The sequence below is a fragment of the Crocuta crocuta genome, unplaced genomic scaffold, assembly GCF_008692635.1.
Source record: "Crocuta crocuta isolate KB4526 unplaced genomic scaffold, BGI_CrCroc_1.0 scaffold119, whole genome shotgun sequence".
Taxonomy (NCBI): Eukaryota; Metazoa; Chordata; class Mammalia; order Carnivora; family Hyaenidae; genus Crocuta; species Crocuta crocuta.
In genome coordinates, this window is record NW_027551562.1 from 4878093 (window position 1) to 4895579 (window position 17487).

Genomic DNA, 17487 nt, shown 5'->3' on the forward strand with positions numbered 1-17487 from the left:
AGTGGTAAACTTGTGGGTGGGGGACGGCGAGCATCTGGGGGCTTCGGTGGGGCGGGGGTTGAATGATCTCATTGGAGGGGAGTTTGTGAGGGACTCGGGCATCCTCGTGTGTTTGGTTTGTCCAGGGAGCTGGAGAAAGAGCTGGAGCAAAATGGAAGGATTGGAAGGGATGAAATGCACAAAAGGTGAAGGGAACAGGTGCCTGTATTGTTAGTGAAGTTTGAGGACCTTGGGAGAAGGTTTGGGGTCAGACCCCAAGCATTTCAGAGAAGGACCCAGCGGACCCAACAAGGCGGGGTTCCTCTCCTGTCTCTCTTTCCTCCCATGCCCAGGTTATAGGCGCCCCGGCAGGGTTTGTCTGCCTTCTCTGGGGGTGGGCAGCTCCCCTCAAGGCTTGCGGGGGGGCTGCCCCTCGGAGGGGTTGGAAGCAGAGAAGAGGCCCACGCACTAGCCTTTGGTCTCATCCACGTCTTCTCTTTGGGACGCTCTGGGTGGGTCACTCTCTCTGGAGGCCGGTGAGCCGGTTGAGGGGCTCAGAAGACTGACAAGGAAGGAGTCTTTGCTCTCTGTGCTGTTTTAGCGCTGCTCCAGCCAGTGCAGGGTGTGAACGGTCCTGGGGAGCAGAGGGCACCAGGATCCAGGGCCGTATGGAGGCACGCCTACCCAGGACAGGGTTGCCCGGCTTGTTCTTCCTTGAGCTTCCTGAGTGATCTGGGATGGACGGTAAATCAAGCCTTCCTTCCCAGGAGCGGTCCTCGGGTCCTTCCGTCCCTGCTGTCCACGGTTCCGATGAAGGTGGGCTTGGGGGCTACTGGTGCGCACTGCTCTGGGCCACGGCAGAAGCGTTACCCGGTCAGATCTGTTACCTTTTGCGTGGATCACTCCCTGCAGTGACAGTTTGTGGTTCCCGAGTTAGACCGGGTCTGCCCGTCTTCATGCTGGCCCTGGCTCTCTGATTGTTGGAAGTGAAAGAAGAGGCCGACATGTTCCGTTTGTATATAGATGTCTATATTTTAGAAGAGCGGCCTCCAGCATTTGCCTGTTCCAGCCAGTTCTTCAGAGTAGGGTGTGTTGTCGACTGCTGGTGTGAGTGCAGAGACCCCCGTCTCCAAGAATTCAAGCATGCATGCTGTCTGAATTGTTGAGCAGAAAACGGTTTACGGAGCTTTCTCATCCTGGTTTAATTGCAGGCTTATTTTTTTTATTTCTTTAGTAAAACGGGCTTGTGACAAAGTTAACGGGCTTCCATTCTTAAATTGGGGAAAAGGAATTTTAAGCTTTATTCCCAGGCTCTTCCGAACAGTTCAGCAGTTAGGTTTGCACTCCTTGCTTGACGATTTACATACATCTTTTGTTGCCTGCTGGGCTGTCGTTTCTGTGGAAGAAATTTCTCTGTACGTTGTGTGAGATCAGTGGCATTAGAAGTAGTCGAGATTGTGGGATCAAGGGCATTTTTCTTAGGAAAGAAGCGGAATCAAAGTTATGCTGTGCTCAATTAAGGAAACAGCTGAAGTGCAAGTGTAATGAGTTATCTTATTTTGAAAGTCCGATTTTTTTTCCCCTCCGCACCGTGTTGCCATAGTACTGTGTTGCCAAAACCGTACATTCAAAATTCTTTGTTTTTTACTAGTGTCAGTGGCTCCTGGTGACTTGAAATAGATATGGGACAACGTTACCATTTAGTATTTTTTTTAGATGTTAAACCCGATCACCTTACTTTTCCATAAAAAAAATGTGATTTGTGTAAGGAGTACATTTTTCACACTGAACAGTTCTGTGAAGGAAGGAAAAGGTGCTACTCCAATGCTCTTACGACTGCTAATTTAGATTACTTCAGACTAAAATGCTTTCCTCTTAAATCATAAGCTGATATCCAGAATGCAAAAGCCTTACCATTTAAAATATTAATTATGCTCAATTATGTAACCTCAGAATTATAAGTGCACCTCTAAAACAGTGTCTTAAGTCTGAATTTGAATGGTTATTAGAAAACTTTGACTTTGAATCTGATAACCGTCTTGTTGTTGGCTACAGAAAAGCATTTTGATTCATATTTAGCTATTTTATTGACTCTTTGCCTCTGAAAGAAAGTAGTTTTTTCGGAGTTTATTTTGAATCTCGAGGCTGGAATTAGGCTTCCTGCACTAACTTGTACCGTGACGATGGTCAGCCCTGCACGCAAGACCTGATGTGTGCGTAGTGTGTTCAAGTTTCCAGGGCTCCGTTAGACACATGCTGATGCCGTGCAGTTCCTTTCTCACACTTGGACTCTTGGGAGGTTGACATTGACATCTCGGTTTTTCGGGGGAGGCGGCTGAGGAGCCCAGCTATGCAAGTTTGTGGGCAGCTGAGTTTGAATTTGAACTCAGGTCCTCCGTCTCTTAAAGCCGTTGTTTATGCTATTTGTGCCTTCTTGCAAAGATAGACCGAAACACACGCTAATTTAAAACCTTGTCGAGATCAATGTAATTAATATTCTCTTTTCTGGTTAATGTATCTTGAGTTTCTAAAAAAGTGTCTTTCGATACTTACCTAGTGGTCCGTTTGAAGAAACAAACATGTGTAGTAGGTTTATCCTACAGGATTTTAATGCTCCGACCAAGAGGCACTTTTGAATTAAAGCCCTCCTGTGACCAGTTTATTACTTTAGTAATCAACACATTATGATAATGAAACCATTTATAAATGAGATGTTGCCATTTTTAAAAAATTCAGTAGTTGTAAACATTGATCAACCTCCTCGCTGAATTATTTTTTTCTAATAATCTGTAAGTAAGAACTTGAGCTGGGATAACATCAAGATATATGCTCCTGGGCTAGTACAGTTCAGCTTTTATACTTTTTCCAGGCTGGTGGGTCACAATGGGCATTAGTTGCTGACTTTTATTTCTCAGGCTAACCGGCTCTCTCTTCCCCCTACCCTCTAAATACAGAGCACTTTTGTTTCTTTACCAAATGTAACGGGTACTGTTTACTTGATGTTAAGGCCAAATCAAAGAAGATGGGCTTTGGTATCTCTCTCCCCGCCTCCCGTGCTTCTGAAGAAAGGAGTTGACCTGGCTCGTTTCTTGCCAGGGTGGTTAATTGGAGATGAAAGTAGTTTTCCATGTTTTATATTATATTTGCTAGTAGGGAATATGCTGACTCTTATTAAAAACATCTTTAGAAATGTCTAATGCATTATAATTTCATCCAGCTCTCTGGTACCGCTTTGGATGGCTCACAATTCAAGCCAAGTAACCATTAAATAAGATTACATAACCCTGTATTTTTAATTATCTGATATGATATATGGATTGGTGGCTGATTTGCTGCCAAGTTATATTTGGTGGTTGGTTACAAGAGGAAGCAGAGCAAAGGAGTCAAGATTAAGGTAGTCTGTGTCCAGATGGATAAGGTTCTCTGTTGGTATTTCAAGATTGTGATTTTTCATATTACATCCATTTCTCTGGTATCAGTGCTCTTAGCATTACTCAGGAGATACTTGAGGGGTAAAAACGTATGAGGAGAGGATCATTACTTAGCCCGACATGCGTCTCTGTGTTCAACAAAACCCGACGGCTTAAAGTGTCATTTTTGGTGACCCCTTTTGGAAAATGTTTGCAATTTGCTTGAAGGTTGTCAGACGTGTGGAGTAAGAGAGACGGATGAGACGGATGAGAATGGAAGTTGCGGAATTATATTTAGAAGTGGTGTGTGATTTTTCTGTTTCATCCAGAGGAGGTTGTGGTTTTTTAGTTTTTCACTGTTCTCCTTAGAGCGTTTTCAGAGTTCCTGTTTTTTTGTTTTTTATTTATTTTTTCTTTTTTCGGTGGGGGGGAAACCATTTCTGAATTTCCTGTAGTGTGTTATGATTCGAAGTGATCCAGTGGTCATGTTCCAGTGTTTCGGTATCTGGTCATTAGTGGGACATGTTTACTGAGAACCTGCCTTGCAGGGTCCTCGTGCAGGGTCCTGGAGGCCGGTGTGGGGTCCTGGGGCCGGGTCTGGAGGTGGGAGGGAAGCAAGCAGACTCTGCTTCTGAGAAAGGAGCACTCTTCTGTGTCTTAATCTGAGAGTGAGTTTCAAGTGCACAGACGTGCTCTGCTTTCCCAGCATGTGTCTTCAGCTGCCCTTCAGCCGTCCGTCTGAAGTCCTGAGTGACTAGATGGTTTAGCTCAGTGGGCCTAGGGACATGTTCGAGGCTCTTCTCTGTGCCCGGTCTTGTCTGCAGTCTGAATACTGGTAACAGCCCGGAAATGTAGACGTCATCAGCCCGGTTTTTCAGTTGTAGGAACTGAGACTCTGAGCAACTGAAATGACTTACCCGGGGTGACACACTTGACAATGTCCGCGCGGAGGTGCAGGCGGTGTTGTTTCCTGGAACCTCACCCGCCCGCGGACGTACAGGGCAGCCCGGGTGGCCCTTGGCATCGGAGCCGGGACTGAGGGGCAGGTGCCGTGGCATCCGTTCTCATACTCAACCCCGGGACTTTGTGCTCTAGGCTGTGTGCTGCCACCGCATCCGTCCCCCCCAACCCCTCTGTCCCCGAGCGGCCGGTGCTGGTCTCCGGTGGCCTGCTCGTCGGCCCACCGCGTTCCTGGGACCCTCCGTCTTCACGGCGGTGGCAGCTTCTGGGAAGGGCCCGGGCTTCCCTCCCTGTGCTGAGCACCTCTTGTGGCTCCGGGCACCCGGCTCCTCCGCCCCCCAGTCCACGTGCTTCCGGGGTTGTGCCGTCGTGTTCCTGGAGGTGCACCGCGGGGGCAGTGCGACGCAGGCAGTCACTGAGAGGGCACCTGATGGGGCAGGGACGGAGTCTCCACGGGCCTCGCAGACACAAACGACAGAGGCACCACGCGGGGTGCAGCGGGGGACCTGGCAGAAGGCCCCAGTGCCCCACGTGGGGTAGAACCGTCCGGGCCCTTCCCTGGGAGATCACAAGATGTCAGCATTATCTGCTTTGAATCAGATGTTTACTTACTTTTCTTCTTCCATAAGGAATTGATTAAGGCAGTTTGCTCTACTACAGCCAACTCTCCTTGCCTGAATTCCTGAATGCAGTTTCTTTCCAATTTTAGTATATGTGCTGCCGAAGCGAGCACTGAATGCAGTTTCTTAAAGGCAGGAATTTGGAGCTCTTGTACCTTGGCACGTGCGCCCGTCCCCGTACCTGAGCCCGAAGGACCTGGTCGCACTCGCAGCCGGCAGGCGGCCGCCCAAGGGCAGGAGCCGCTGGGGCTGCGGACCCGATGGGCACCAACAGCCGCTCTGGCATCACAGGACCCTGTGGCTTGTCATCATCTTCGCCCCAAGTGAGGGTGGAAGGGTCTACATTGTTTTACCAAAAAATAGAAGTGTTCCTTAGCGTTGGGGGTGATGATGAGGATAACAGCTGCCAAATTGAGGGCGTCTGTGCCAGGTGCTTCCTATGCCTGATCTGTCCCCTCAAAGATCTTGCAGGGGGGAGGTTTTATCCCTGCCTGCCTCTCCTGCTTTTCCTGATGGCGCATCGGGGTCTCACAAGTGAGAAGTAGCTCGGCCAGTCAAGGTGCACAGCTTGAAACAGTGAGGCTGAAATTTTAAATCTAGTCTGTGGCATTTTGATAGGATACTGTAAGAAAAGAGGTCAAAGGACAGAAGTCGAGGTTGTTTTTAAATAAAAGTTTTATTATAGTAGAAGCCAGTGAGGGATTTCCTTTGGTGACGATGAATTTTAAAAAAGTGGGCCCCGGGGCGCCTGGGTGGCTCAGTTGGTTAAGCGTCCAGCTTTGGCTCAGGTCAGATCTCATGGTTCATGGGTTCGAGCCTCGCGTCAGGCTCAGTGCTGACAGCTCAGAGCCTGGAGCCTGTTTCAGATTCTGTGTCTTCCTCTCTCTCTGCCCCTCCCCCACTCATGCTCTGTCTCAAAAATAAATAAACTATAAAAAATTAAAAAAAAAAAGTGGGCCCCTAAGATGCGTTTTACCAAAAAGGTGTGTTCACTCTCTTCCTCTCTTCACCAGCAGCACTTTTCAGTCCTGGTCGGCGCCCAAGGCAAGGGTTTTAATTACGTGTGTCTCAGTGGTCAGGGAGAAAAGAGGAAAACTTTCACTGTAGAAAGTGACTAAGTCAAATGCTTTTTTTTTTTTTTTTTTAAGCTTATTTATTTTGAGAGCAAGAGAATCCCAAGCAGGCTCTCATTGTCAGTGCAGAGCCCCACGTAGGGCTCGAACTCATGAACCATGAGATCGTGACCTGAGCCGAAATCAAGAGTCAGATGCTTAACCAGTGGGGCCACCCAGGGCCTCCTGAGTCACATTTTTGATAAAGCTCTGTGGTCTTGAAGGAACACCTCAGAGGCATGGAGTTCTTTGTATTTTAATACTGTGCCATAGGAATAATTGGTTGAAAGGATGATAGGAGAGATTTTTAGTCAGTTTATGGTATGTTTAGAAAGTCTCCATTTTCTAAAAATAGGCTCAAAAAGTGAGGGGAAAAAGATTGCCAAGAACATATTCCCACAGACAGTGGTTTTAGCTCTGTGATGGCTGTGGGGTGGGGGTGGCGAGGATGTTTGAATAACCTTGCCTTGCGATTGCAAATAGTAATAGTTACCACTTATCAAGTGGATTTTTCTGGGTTAGAAGCTTGATGTCTGTTATTTCATTTAGTTTTTCTAGCAGTGTTAAAAGACTAAATTGGTTTTACCTTATTTCACAGGTGAGAAAAGTGAGGGCATGAAGGACAAACAGTTTGCCTAAGGTCAGACAGCTAAGTGGTAAACTGGGATGTGAGTCGTTATCTGCCTACCTCCAGGGCACTAGACACTTTCCCTGGGAGCACGAGGAAGAGGTGGATTTTCACCTGTGACCTCCATGGAAAGCCTGTCCTGGCGCTCTGAAAATTAATGGCTCAGTATTGGGCCGGTGGTCTGTGGGCAGGGCAGACTGCATCCTGTCCAGAGGGGCCGACTTGGCCTGACAAAATGGGGCAGGAACTTTGTGACCATCGGCAGCAGGGGAGAGGGCTGGTGGATGGCATTTACACGGGAAGCGGTGTTACTTAACAAGGGAGGGGCTGCTACAGAAGGAGCCTCAGTTTCCTATCTGTAAAATGGGAGCACTTACACCTCCTTTGTAGGTCTGTTGTTCTAGACAGGTGAATACAGTGTCTAACACGTAGCAGGTGCTTAGCAAATGTGACCTGCTATTTTCATGCAACGGCCTGAGACCGTGCGCGCGCGCGCACGCGCGCGCGCGCGCTGGGTCACTTTTCATACATAAAACATGTAATAACTTAACCATCTAGTTTCAGTTCTCAGGGCGATTTTTTGTTATTAGAACGAGTGTAGCCTCAAAATCTAGGAAGAATACTCGTTCTTAGGAAGCTTATTTAGTGACACCCCGTGCACAGCTAACAGTCCTGTTTTTATGGTGCTGTTCAAGGTTCTGTAGCACCAGAAGTTTCAATGAGCAAAGGAAGCGTCCATGAGCAAGCAGCTTTGTGACCTCCCACTGGAAACCATGGCTGGGCACTCGGCAGCCTGTCCCCACAAGCACGGGGCCTCTCACCCTGCAGTGGGAAGCTGTACGGTTCCAGAATTTTTTTACATGTCCATAATGTTTTGCCAATCAGCCCCTGTGGTTGTTTAAGGACTTTAGAAGGTATCGTTGATGTGCTTCCTTGGTATGATGAAGGGTGTGTGGATGTGAGAGCGCCCTTTCCGATGTCCATCTCACGCGGGCGGGGGTGTTTCAGCCCTCCTGGAGAGCATCACCTAGGGGAGCGGGACAGTGTGCATCGGGGTCCCCGTCCCTCGGTCGGCACGTGCGCTCTGCTCCGGCTCCACTAGATGGCGCTGCGCACAGCTGCTCACCCTCCGGTCCGCCGCTGCCGCCGCGGGGCTGCTCAGAACGCAGGCCGGCCTTGCTTTCGCTGCCCCTGTATGGGCGTCAGCCTCTCATCATTCTGGTTTTAAGGGGCACACTCTGTCGCTCTCCTCGGTGTGCGCCGAGGATCATGACTGCTGCCCCGTGGGCACCTTCCGAGTGCTTCCTGGGTGCCAGGCGCGTCTGCCGGGTCCTCGGTTAAGGCTCAGTGCTCGCTCTGCAAACGGGGGTTACAGGGGTGCAGAGCTAGTGCAGGGGCACGGGACGGGGCATGCTGTGCCCTACAGAAAAACTATCCCCAAAGTGGTGAATTGAAAACTTTATTCAAGGTAAGTGTCAGGATAGTCTGATTTATGGCTACTGGCCATACATTTGTTTGTTCTGGGGGAGGGGGGGTTGTGTGGAAAATGATGGCCCTGCTATTTGCATTGGAGCTTATGAGTCAAAGGCTTGGATTGGTGTGAGGAAGCCAACAGCACTAACCCAAGCTTTGTCAGCTGGCGTGGAAACGCCAGCTTCCTCCTGGGTAAGGGGCTCACCAGTACTGGGTCCAAAACCTGGGAGGAATTTTGGACAAAGACACGATTACCTTTTTGGTAATTTTAGCTGAGCGGAATACCAGAAAGAGTCCACAGGCCTTCAGCAACATATACTGAGGTTTCTTTCATTTTATTTGTTTATTCAACTAATATTTAAGTGCCCGACTGCTAAATTGAACTGTGTGTTCTGGGCCAGTTACTTCCTTGTCTACACATGGCAGTAACGCCTGCCTCCTAGGTCGTTAAGGTGGAATGACCATGATTTTGTATGTATTTAGTTTTGCTCTAAGTTTTTAACATACAGGACAGATTTGTTGCCTCTCATATGAGATCACCACGCATTTATGTTTCACTTCCTCATGTCGCATCTTTTGTGTCTGAATTTCCTACACGAGTTCTTGGTTCTCTAGCAGCGTGGGAGACGGCCTTCCTCTCCTACCTCGGGCCTCCTCTGCTCCCTGCCTTGAGTTTGGGTGTGCTCAGCATTTTATAAACAGGCAGAGCCCTTAGAGAGATCCCCTTCACTTTCTGTTTGCCTGACCAGCGCAAGCCACTGCTGCCTGAATTATTACTATGCTAGTTGTAAGATGGCTATTTTCTTTTTTTTAAAGTTTATTTATTTAGAGAGAGAGATAGAGATGGAGAGAGAGGAGAGTGAGTGAGCATGGGGAATGGGCAGAGAGAGGGAAAGAATCCCAAGCAGGCTCCATGCTCTCAGCTCAGAGCCCGATGCAGGGCTTGAACCTACGAACTGTGAGGTCATGACCTGAGCTGAAATTAGGAGTTGGACGCTTAACTGACTGACTCACCCAGGCAACCCTAAAGGGGCAGTTTTCTAATTCAGTCATTCCATCTCCATGGAATGGTTGACATTCTACTGGAGGGAATGTGCTCAGTTTTCCTTTCCTTCTTCCTCCTCCCCCTCCCTCCATCTGTCATCTGTCTGTATAATTTCAGGGATTCTTCTTTGATTCATCTGGTTATAATCCTTTGCTAATCACTACATAAATTGACAATTAAATTGTCCCAGATTTGGTCATTGGGAAGCCCTTTACCCTGGCTCCTGGGTCGTATTGAAAGGAGCATCCCATGTCTTTTGACTTTTTTTTTTAACCTCTTGACATCATTTTGTTCCAGGCACATCTTGTATTTGCTGTGCTGCAGCTCTAAAATTAGCCATTTCTTCCTAGGGGCCTGGTTTCTCATAGTATGGCGTGGTCTTTAAACATCAGGATCTGGAGCGGACTACTGGCGTATCATTGCTGCTCGGCCCTCTCACTGCACAGAGTGGGGGATGGACGTGTGTCTGCAGGTGTATAGCCATCGTCTTCCTTTGCGACTGAGTAGGCCTGCAGACTTACTGTACGTGGCCAGGAGCGAATATTCTGTGGGCTGTGCATTCTACTCAGCTTGCTGTTGCAGCAGAAAAGCAGCCAGAGACAGCATGGACATGCACGGTTATGATCGTGTCCTCACAACACTGTTTCGTGATAGGTGCAGTGTGCGGGCTTTCGCCGTGGGCCCTGGTTCGCCTGCCCTTCCTCGGCCTCAGCTACTAGAGAGCAGGCACCAGGCCTTCTTGTGCCTTTGCGATGCCATCCGCAGTGAGGCCGCTGTCAGAACTCTTTGGATGAATGAGTTAATGATAATTGTTAGACCACTTGTTCCTCTTATATGGCTCTTATAGATATTGACTTTTTATAACTTGTCAATGTGTTGAGGTCCTAATTTGCAAGATAGGAGTCTTTTAAACACATACTGTGCACAATATGCAAAGTAATAATAAGAAAAAATAATTTCATAAAGTTCCTGAGGGTGTTTCTGTTGTCATCATAACATGGCTACCTTTCTCTTCTGTTTTCTTTTTTTTCTATTATTTTTTTTAGTGTTCATTTATTTTTGAGAGAGAGACAGACAGAGACAGAGTGGGGGAGGAGCAGAGAGGGGGGAGGCAAAGAATCAGAAGCAGGCTCCAGGCTCTGAGCTGTCAGCACAGAGCCCGATGTGGGGCTTGAGCTCACGAATTGTGAGATCATGACCTGAGCTGAAGTTGGACACTTAACTGACTGAGCCACCCAGGAGCCCCCAAGGCTNGTGCCCCTGCTCTGGTCTAGCTCTGGTCTAGCATAACTCTGTTCTGTGTGGTTGTAGATGAAAGGCAGAACTCCAGCCCCAATCAACTGGGTGAAAAATCTCAAAATTATACTCCTTTCACTGTCTCAGAATAGGTTTGTTTCTTCAGTTTCCTTTATGTAATTTGTTTCTCTGATTTATTCAGAAAAGGGTTTTGTTATAGCAGTGACGAATGGATTTGATCAGGGGGTGAAGTGAGTCCCAGAGAAGAAGCATGTCATTAGGAAAGACCACCTCTTGCTGACGCACAGTGACAATGATCCAGGTCAGTGTGGGACACAGAGAAAACCCAGTCGCCAGGGCATTGCAGATAGCAGCGTCAGCATGAAGATGCAAATCAAATCGACTTAAAGTGTCTGTGATGACTAAAATAAATCAGACCTTTAGTTATTGCTTACCTTTTTTTTTAATTCTCCAAATTCATTTTTTTAATAGTTTATTTTTGAGAGAGAGAGAGAGAGAGAGAGAGGTACAGCGTGAGCAGGGGAGGGTCAGAGACAGAGGGAGTCACAGACTCTGAAACAGGCTCTAGGCTCTGAGCTGGCAGTCAGCACAGAGCCCGACGCGGGGCTCGAACCCACGAACCGCGAGATCATGACCTGAGCTGAAGTCGGACACTCACCCGACTGAGCCCCCCAGGCGCCCCTAATTCTCTGAATTCACAAGTCCGCTGTCCACGTGTCGGTGAGCGGTGTTGTGTTTGTCAGCAGACTGGCTGATTGGTTCTCAGAAATGCATGAAGTGGTGCCCAGTCCTTTCTCTGGAATCCAGAAAGGTGGTTTTACAGTTCTGTGTCCCGGGACAGCCCCTGATTTCGTGGGCAGTCCTGGTCTGGTTGGTGAAGGGGGCACAGAGCAAGTCTGCCTGAACTTGGCGTTGCTCTGCCAAGTTCCAAGGTGCCTCACAGGATTTTGATTTGGTTACTGAGTTTTACTGCTTTTTGTTTTGTTGTTTTTTTGTTTTGAATGTTTATTTTGTTTTGAGTGTTCATTTATTTTGAGAGAGAGAGGGGGGCACCTGAGTGCCTTGGTTGGTTAGGCGTCTGATTTCAGCTCACGCCATGATCTTGCGGTTCCTGAGTTCAAGCCCTGTGTCAGGCTCTGTGCTGACTGCTCAGGGCCTGGATCCTGTTTCAGACTGTGTCTCCCTCTTTCTCTGCCCCTCCCCTGCTCACACTCTGTCTCTAAAAAGTAAATAAACATTTTTTTTAAATTTAAAAAAGAGAAAGAGATAGTATAAATCAGGGAGGGGCAGAGAGAGAGGGAGACAGAGAATCCCAAGCAGGCTCCGCACCATCAGCACAGACCCCGACATGGGGCTCAAACCTTTTGACCCTGGGATCGTGATCTGGGCCGAAATCAATCAAGAGTTGAACATTTAACTGACTAAGCCACCCCAAAGCCCCCGTTCTGTTGTCTGTAAGTATGAAAAGGACCGTTGTGAGGAAGTCCTGCCTCTGTGACTTGTCTCTCACATGCTCACTTAGAGACACGTGATGCAAGGGCTGTCCGCACTTTGGACACACGGCCCGTCCTGCAGTTTACTGTCATTTCAGGACAGAGAGGAGACCATCCCCCTGCCCTACGCTTGTATGGGCTGCAGCGACTTAGGAGAACGCGGCAGCCAAAAAAATAAAAGTCCTGTGTCTTAATAGTGAATTGTCTGTATTTTATATTATACTCTGTTTTGTGGCCTTGTCGACTCTGCCAGGGTTTTGCTCATACCTGGTGAAGAGGTGTGTTACTTCGGGTGGTAAGAAGCTCTGTGAGCCGCAGTCTCTCCATCTGTAAAACGATCCTGAGAGGGTTGTGTGGAGTCTCCGGCAGCGTGTGTCACGCAGAGTTAGTCACCTCCTCCAGAGCTCTTCAGGCCAGCGGTGCTCATGTCCCTGGTCCCTGGAGCCTGGCGCAGGCCTTGGCCACTGACGCCACACCCACCGTGTACTTCTGGAAGCATCCGCGTAGGAGGCTGTGAATGAGGTCTCTGTTGGAGCACCGTGTTAGTTCCAGTAAAGGGGTCCTGGCAGAAAATAGCCTCTGGGCCTGGGGAGCCGGCGACATGGCCCGTGAGCAGCACCGTCTGCTAATGAGGCTTCCGCGCTTACTCTTGGGGAGGCCGCCGTCCGGCTTGTGGGGGACCCTTTGGGAGCGTGTTTCTCCACAGCCTTCCCTGCCGGGCTGGACGGTGTTTGGTTCTTACTCAGAGAAGTCATGCTTTGAGGCTGGGCCAGGAGCCGGGCCACGGAGCCGGGCTGTACTTTATTCCCGCTCCAGGGGCTTTCTGCTCAGTGGGGACATGGAAATGGGAAGGCAGGGAGATTGCTGGGTGGTAGGTGCTGCGGTAAAGACCCGCACGGAGTCCCGGGCACCACCTGGGGGTGGTTATCCGACCGGGGAGGGGGCCGGACCGACGTGCGGCTCCCGGTGCGGCTGGGCTGCAGAGGGTGACAGCCCTGTGACGGCAGTCTCCCCTCAGCACTGAGCGCGGGCGTCTGTGCAGCCGGGGACTCCCTGCGGGCAGCAGTGCGCTGGGAGCGAGCTGGTGGCCCCCCTCCGTGGCCCCCGCGCCCGCTCTCGGCCTCCCGCCGCCTCTTGGCGGCCCTCCCTGCACCTGTCACGCTCCAGATGACGACCGTCTGCTGGGAGTTCTTTCTCCCGTGAGAATCCAAGTCCCTTCAGGCAGCAACTGTGACTTACGGTGCTGGAGTGCGTCTCTGGTGCCCAGCACCGTGCCTGGGCGATGGTAGGTTCTCACTCGTGTTTGTAGGATGGGGAGTCCGTTGGCCTCAGATTCTTCTTCTCTGCGTTAGGGCCGTGCCTTCGTGGTCTCAGGTGCCTTGTTGAAGCAACGTGGAGAAAGAGGGCTTTCATTCTGTTTGAGTTTCCAGCGACTGATTTTGAGAAACCTGCTGCTTCTCAGGCCTCGTGACGGGCGCGTGTGCCCTGGCAGTGAGAGCACGGGCCTGGGGGCTGGGACTCAGACTTTGTCACTGAAGAATTATCGAACCTGGGCGCATACCTTCACCTGTCCAAACTCAGTTCCTTAGTTTGTCGAGGTAGGCACCGTACTGCCTACCTCCCGGGCTCATTGTGAGGATTCGGTGACACATGTCAGGACTGCAGAACGGACTCCAGTGCTCAGGACAGTGCCTGACACACAGCGGGCACCCAGTGCTTGCTGAATGAATATTACGTGTGAAAGCGGCTTCTCTTAGTCTGGAGTGTAAAGTAAAAGCAGGAATGTATGGAGAAGCGGGGGGAAAGGACAGGCAGGGACTAGAATGTGCAGGGCCTGTAGACGGGTGAGGAGTAAGGATGTATGTTAAATTTGGAGCATGATTGACGGACATAATGCTGGAGAAGGTCATGGTCGGCGATGTGTTTCAGAAAGATCATTTAGAATGTTGAACAACACAGGTTTAGAAGCGTTTGAGTTGCGTGAGTTGAGAATTATAGGTAGTGTTCTCAGACGTCAGATTGCTCTAAGAGTGCGTGGCCATGTGTTTGAAGCCTTGCTGGAGGAGGAGGTTCCCTGGGGAGAGCGCGGAATCAAAAGAGAAAAGGACAAAGGGACCCTGTGGCCCTCCCAGCACTGGAGTCTCGGGCAAAGGAGAAGAAACCCTTTGTGGTTCCCTTTCCTACTTCATAAGGGATGTGAGTCCATCAGTGTAAATTATACTTGAAACTGTGTGTTTTAAAAGCTTTTTGTGTGTACATGTGTGGTGCGTTTCTTTTCAAGTAGGAATCTTAATGTTTGTCACTGCTCGTGAGGCTTAAGCAAAACAGGGTCTCTGTAAGCTTCCGGAACTCTGAGCTGGTAGCGCTTTGATTCAAGGAGCTTAGGGAGAGTGGTCAACAGCCTGGTCCTCGCAGGCTTATCTGCCCATAGGGCTTCCTGGCTCCTCCCAGCAACTCCTCTTCCCACAAGTGGGTCACACTTTCCCAGTAGAGTTTAATTTAAGTGAAATGCTTTGTGGCTTTCAGTTCTCACCAGCAAATGCCTGTTGTGATGGCTTCTTTCTTTGCAAATGTGTTGGTTAGTGTTGCTTCCTCTCTCCACCCCGAAGGTGAATCCTGAGCCCCAGCTCAGAGGTTCCCCGCGGATGTATGCAGAGGGCGCAGTCACCTCCTAGCAAACAGGCACTTTGGCCCTTGGCTCAGGGAGTGGAAGACTCTTAGCCCCGCCTCCTCTCCGCTGGGGCTCAGGGGCGGAGCGGACTCCTTGTCCACTTCCTGTGGCCCACCCCTTAGGTTGGACCCTAGTTCTCGTTTGGTCTCTCATGGGTGGCTGAGGCCTCGTCCAGAATGGGTAGAACTGTGCGACTTTCTTATTGCAACAGCCACGTGGTAAGAATGGGCCAAAGCAAGTTCCGGGAGAAAAGCCTGGTGCGATGCCCTCGTCGGAGGAAATTGCTTAGTCTCTTGTCTGCTTGCCCTCGAGGGGCCACTCTCCAGCGCCTGACCCCGGGGTGGTGGCCCCGACGAGCCCGTGGGACCACAATTCTTTCTCACTGGTGGTGATGTCACAGTGTTTGGGAGGACACTTCGGGCCCTTGGTGTCTTCCAGAGATTTGGGTGTGTCACGGACACTTTGTTTTTCCACCCCTTTGCCTGCAGACCATACTAGGAATTAATGAAGCTTCATGATGTGCTGGTTCACCGTCTCATAGTTCACTTAATTTCATTTGACAGTTGTCACTTCCTACCTGAGTAACCCTTTTCCAAAATAGTTTTGCCACCTGTTTGAAAAATATCAGTAAGAAGCTTTTCTAAGTACCTTCATTTGGGGTCCTTGTTTGCAGCAAATATTGACCTCCCCGGTTCTCATGTGTAAGTCAAAGAAGCAGTGTTTCTTCTGATTAAACAAAAAGCACAGTATGCAGACTAGGTTCCAAACCATAAACTTTGCCCTGAAGGTTAATAGTGTACTTGAAGCCAGTGTGGCCAAGGGGAATATGTGCCGCGTCTTACTTAGTTTTGAATCATGAAGGCTTCTCTTGAGCTGGCTGCTGCTTTTAACACAGGTACTTCTATGCGGTGGGTTGTGTCTTACTTATGTTGTTTAATACCACTGTTCCGGAACAGTAATGAGTCTGTTTATATCATTTGGTATCTTAAGTTCTTTGTGGCAAGGGCCAAGAATCAGGCACTGTTCCGGTCTCTCATCAGTACAGTTCAGAAAGAAGTGATTTTCATAGGACATTTAAGAGGAGGTTCATCTGTGTAGAGAAAACAAAAACAATTGGATCTTTTCTTTTTCAGTTTTCAGATTCAGATCTTGTTTGTGACTTATTTACTATAAAACTGAAAAACTGGAAGGGAGAGTGCATCAGTGGTCTACGGCTGTAACAAATGGCTGTGAATTTAGCGGTTTTATTATCTTGGGGTTCTAGAGTGCGGAGTCTGGGATGGTTCTCACTGGGCCAGTGTCAGGTGTCTGGGCGGCTAAGTCCCTTTCTGGAGATTCAAGGGGAGAAACGGTTCCCTAACTCTTCTGGCTGCTGGAGGCTGCACACAGCCCTGGGTGCCCGGCTCCTTCTTCCATCTCTGATGCCAGCAACTTCCATGCTGCCCTTCCACACGGCCTCCTCGGTAGGCCTCTCTCTCTCCTGCTTTTCTCGTCCATTTGTGAGACTCTTTGTAATTGCCTTGAGTTTACCTGGATAATCCAGGATAATTTGCCCATTTTAAGATTAGCTGATTAACAACCTTAGTTCATCTGCAACTTGGAGTTTTCCTTCTCCATGCAACTTACACATTCACAGGTTCTCGAGATGAGGATGTGGAGGTCTTGGGGGAGCCGAGGGATGGGAGGGGGGTGGCTGCAGAAAACTGATGTTCACCAGGTACCAAGTACACCTTCAGCCTGCTTTTAGGGGTTTTCATGTGTTAGGATATTATCTTGAAAGATACATCAGGGGCTCTGGAGATACTAAAGACCTTGTCAGTGTCACATAATTGTTAATAATAATGAGCTGTTGTTTGTTGAGTTCTTGGTAAATGCTAGCAAATTTACAGACCATATTTTTCTCAGTACTTGGTAGGAGCCTCTGAGATAAGAGAAATATATTCCACTTAAAACAGGCTTTCCCAGAAGTTGTGACTGGCCCGATGTCGCACAGCTAGCTTGTGACTGAGTGCTTTGGACTTTGTCCTTCTGCTTCCCAGTTATAGTGGGTTAAGGCGCAAGGGCCTCCCGGGGCTGATCGTCATATTGAAGTTTTCATCTGGGTAGTGTTCAGAGTGCCTGTCAGGGAACTCGTCAGAGGTCATTTGGTTCACGTGTCAGAATGAGCAGGTAGTTAATCGACTGACTTGACGGCTGCTCTTTCCTTCCCTCTGTGCTTCTACTTTTTATCTGTTTGTAGACCATTCCAGCCGCAGTGACTGCTACTGAGCTCCTCTTAGTCACTGCTTCCCATCTGGTTTCCACATTGTTTCACACATCACTTTCCTTAATCTCTGCCACAGCCTTCCACGGATAGATACGGACACCCCCATTTTCTAGTGAGACTTGGCCTGAGAAAGGTGGAAGGGCAAGGTTAGAACCAAGCTCTGTTTTGACTCAAAACTTGTGTTCTTTTCTTGCTATGCTATAAAAGGTGTATCTTATTTACAGATTTTTGCCTCAATCCTACAGACTCAGCATGATCACTTGAAATAATTCCATAAAATATTTAGAAAATACAGACAAAAGAAACGAAACATGACTGATGTAGTAATTAAACAGAACGCCAAAGAGCAATGTTGATATATTCAAAAGAAGAGCTAAAAAGTGCTTGGTTTATATTGACCCTAATGAGCTCAGTGACATGGAACAAACGAGGACTCGGTTCGACGATTTGTGTCTAATTTGAATCAGCAGTTTGCTTTAATTAACGTTTGTGGTGGGCTGAACAGTGTTCCCCAGATACGTCTGCATCCTGAGCCCCAGAAGTTGTGAATACTACCGTATGTGGCAAAGGGAA

The 17487-nt window shown here is 48.9% G+C and overlaps 1 protein-coding gene across 2 annotated transcripts in view; it reads left to right on the top strand.

The window, feature by feature from the left end:
• The first annotated feature begins 139 nt into the window (after positions 1–139).
• The window catches only part of KHDRBS3 (KH RNA binding domain containing, signal transduction associated 3), a 180677-nt gene continuing 163329 nt past the window's right edge, over positions 140–17487 (top strand). The window contains exon 1 of one of the 2 annotated variants that reach the window (XM_077749986.1): positions 140–185. In XM_077749986.1, the coding sequence (XP_077606112.1) occupies positions 152–185 (34 nt within the window). In that variant the 5' untranslated portion in view covers positions 140–151. Of the gene's footprint in view, positions 186–701; positions 724–17487 lie in introns of those variants that run through there. The other variant, XM_077749987.1, reaches the window with a different exon arrangement.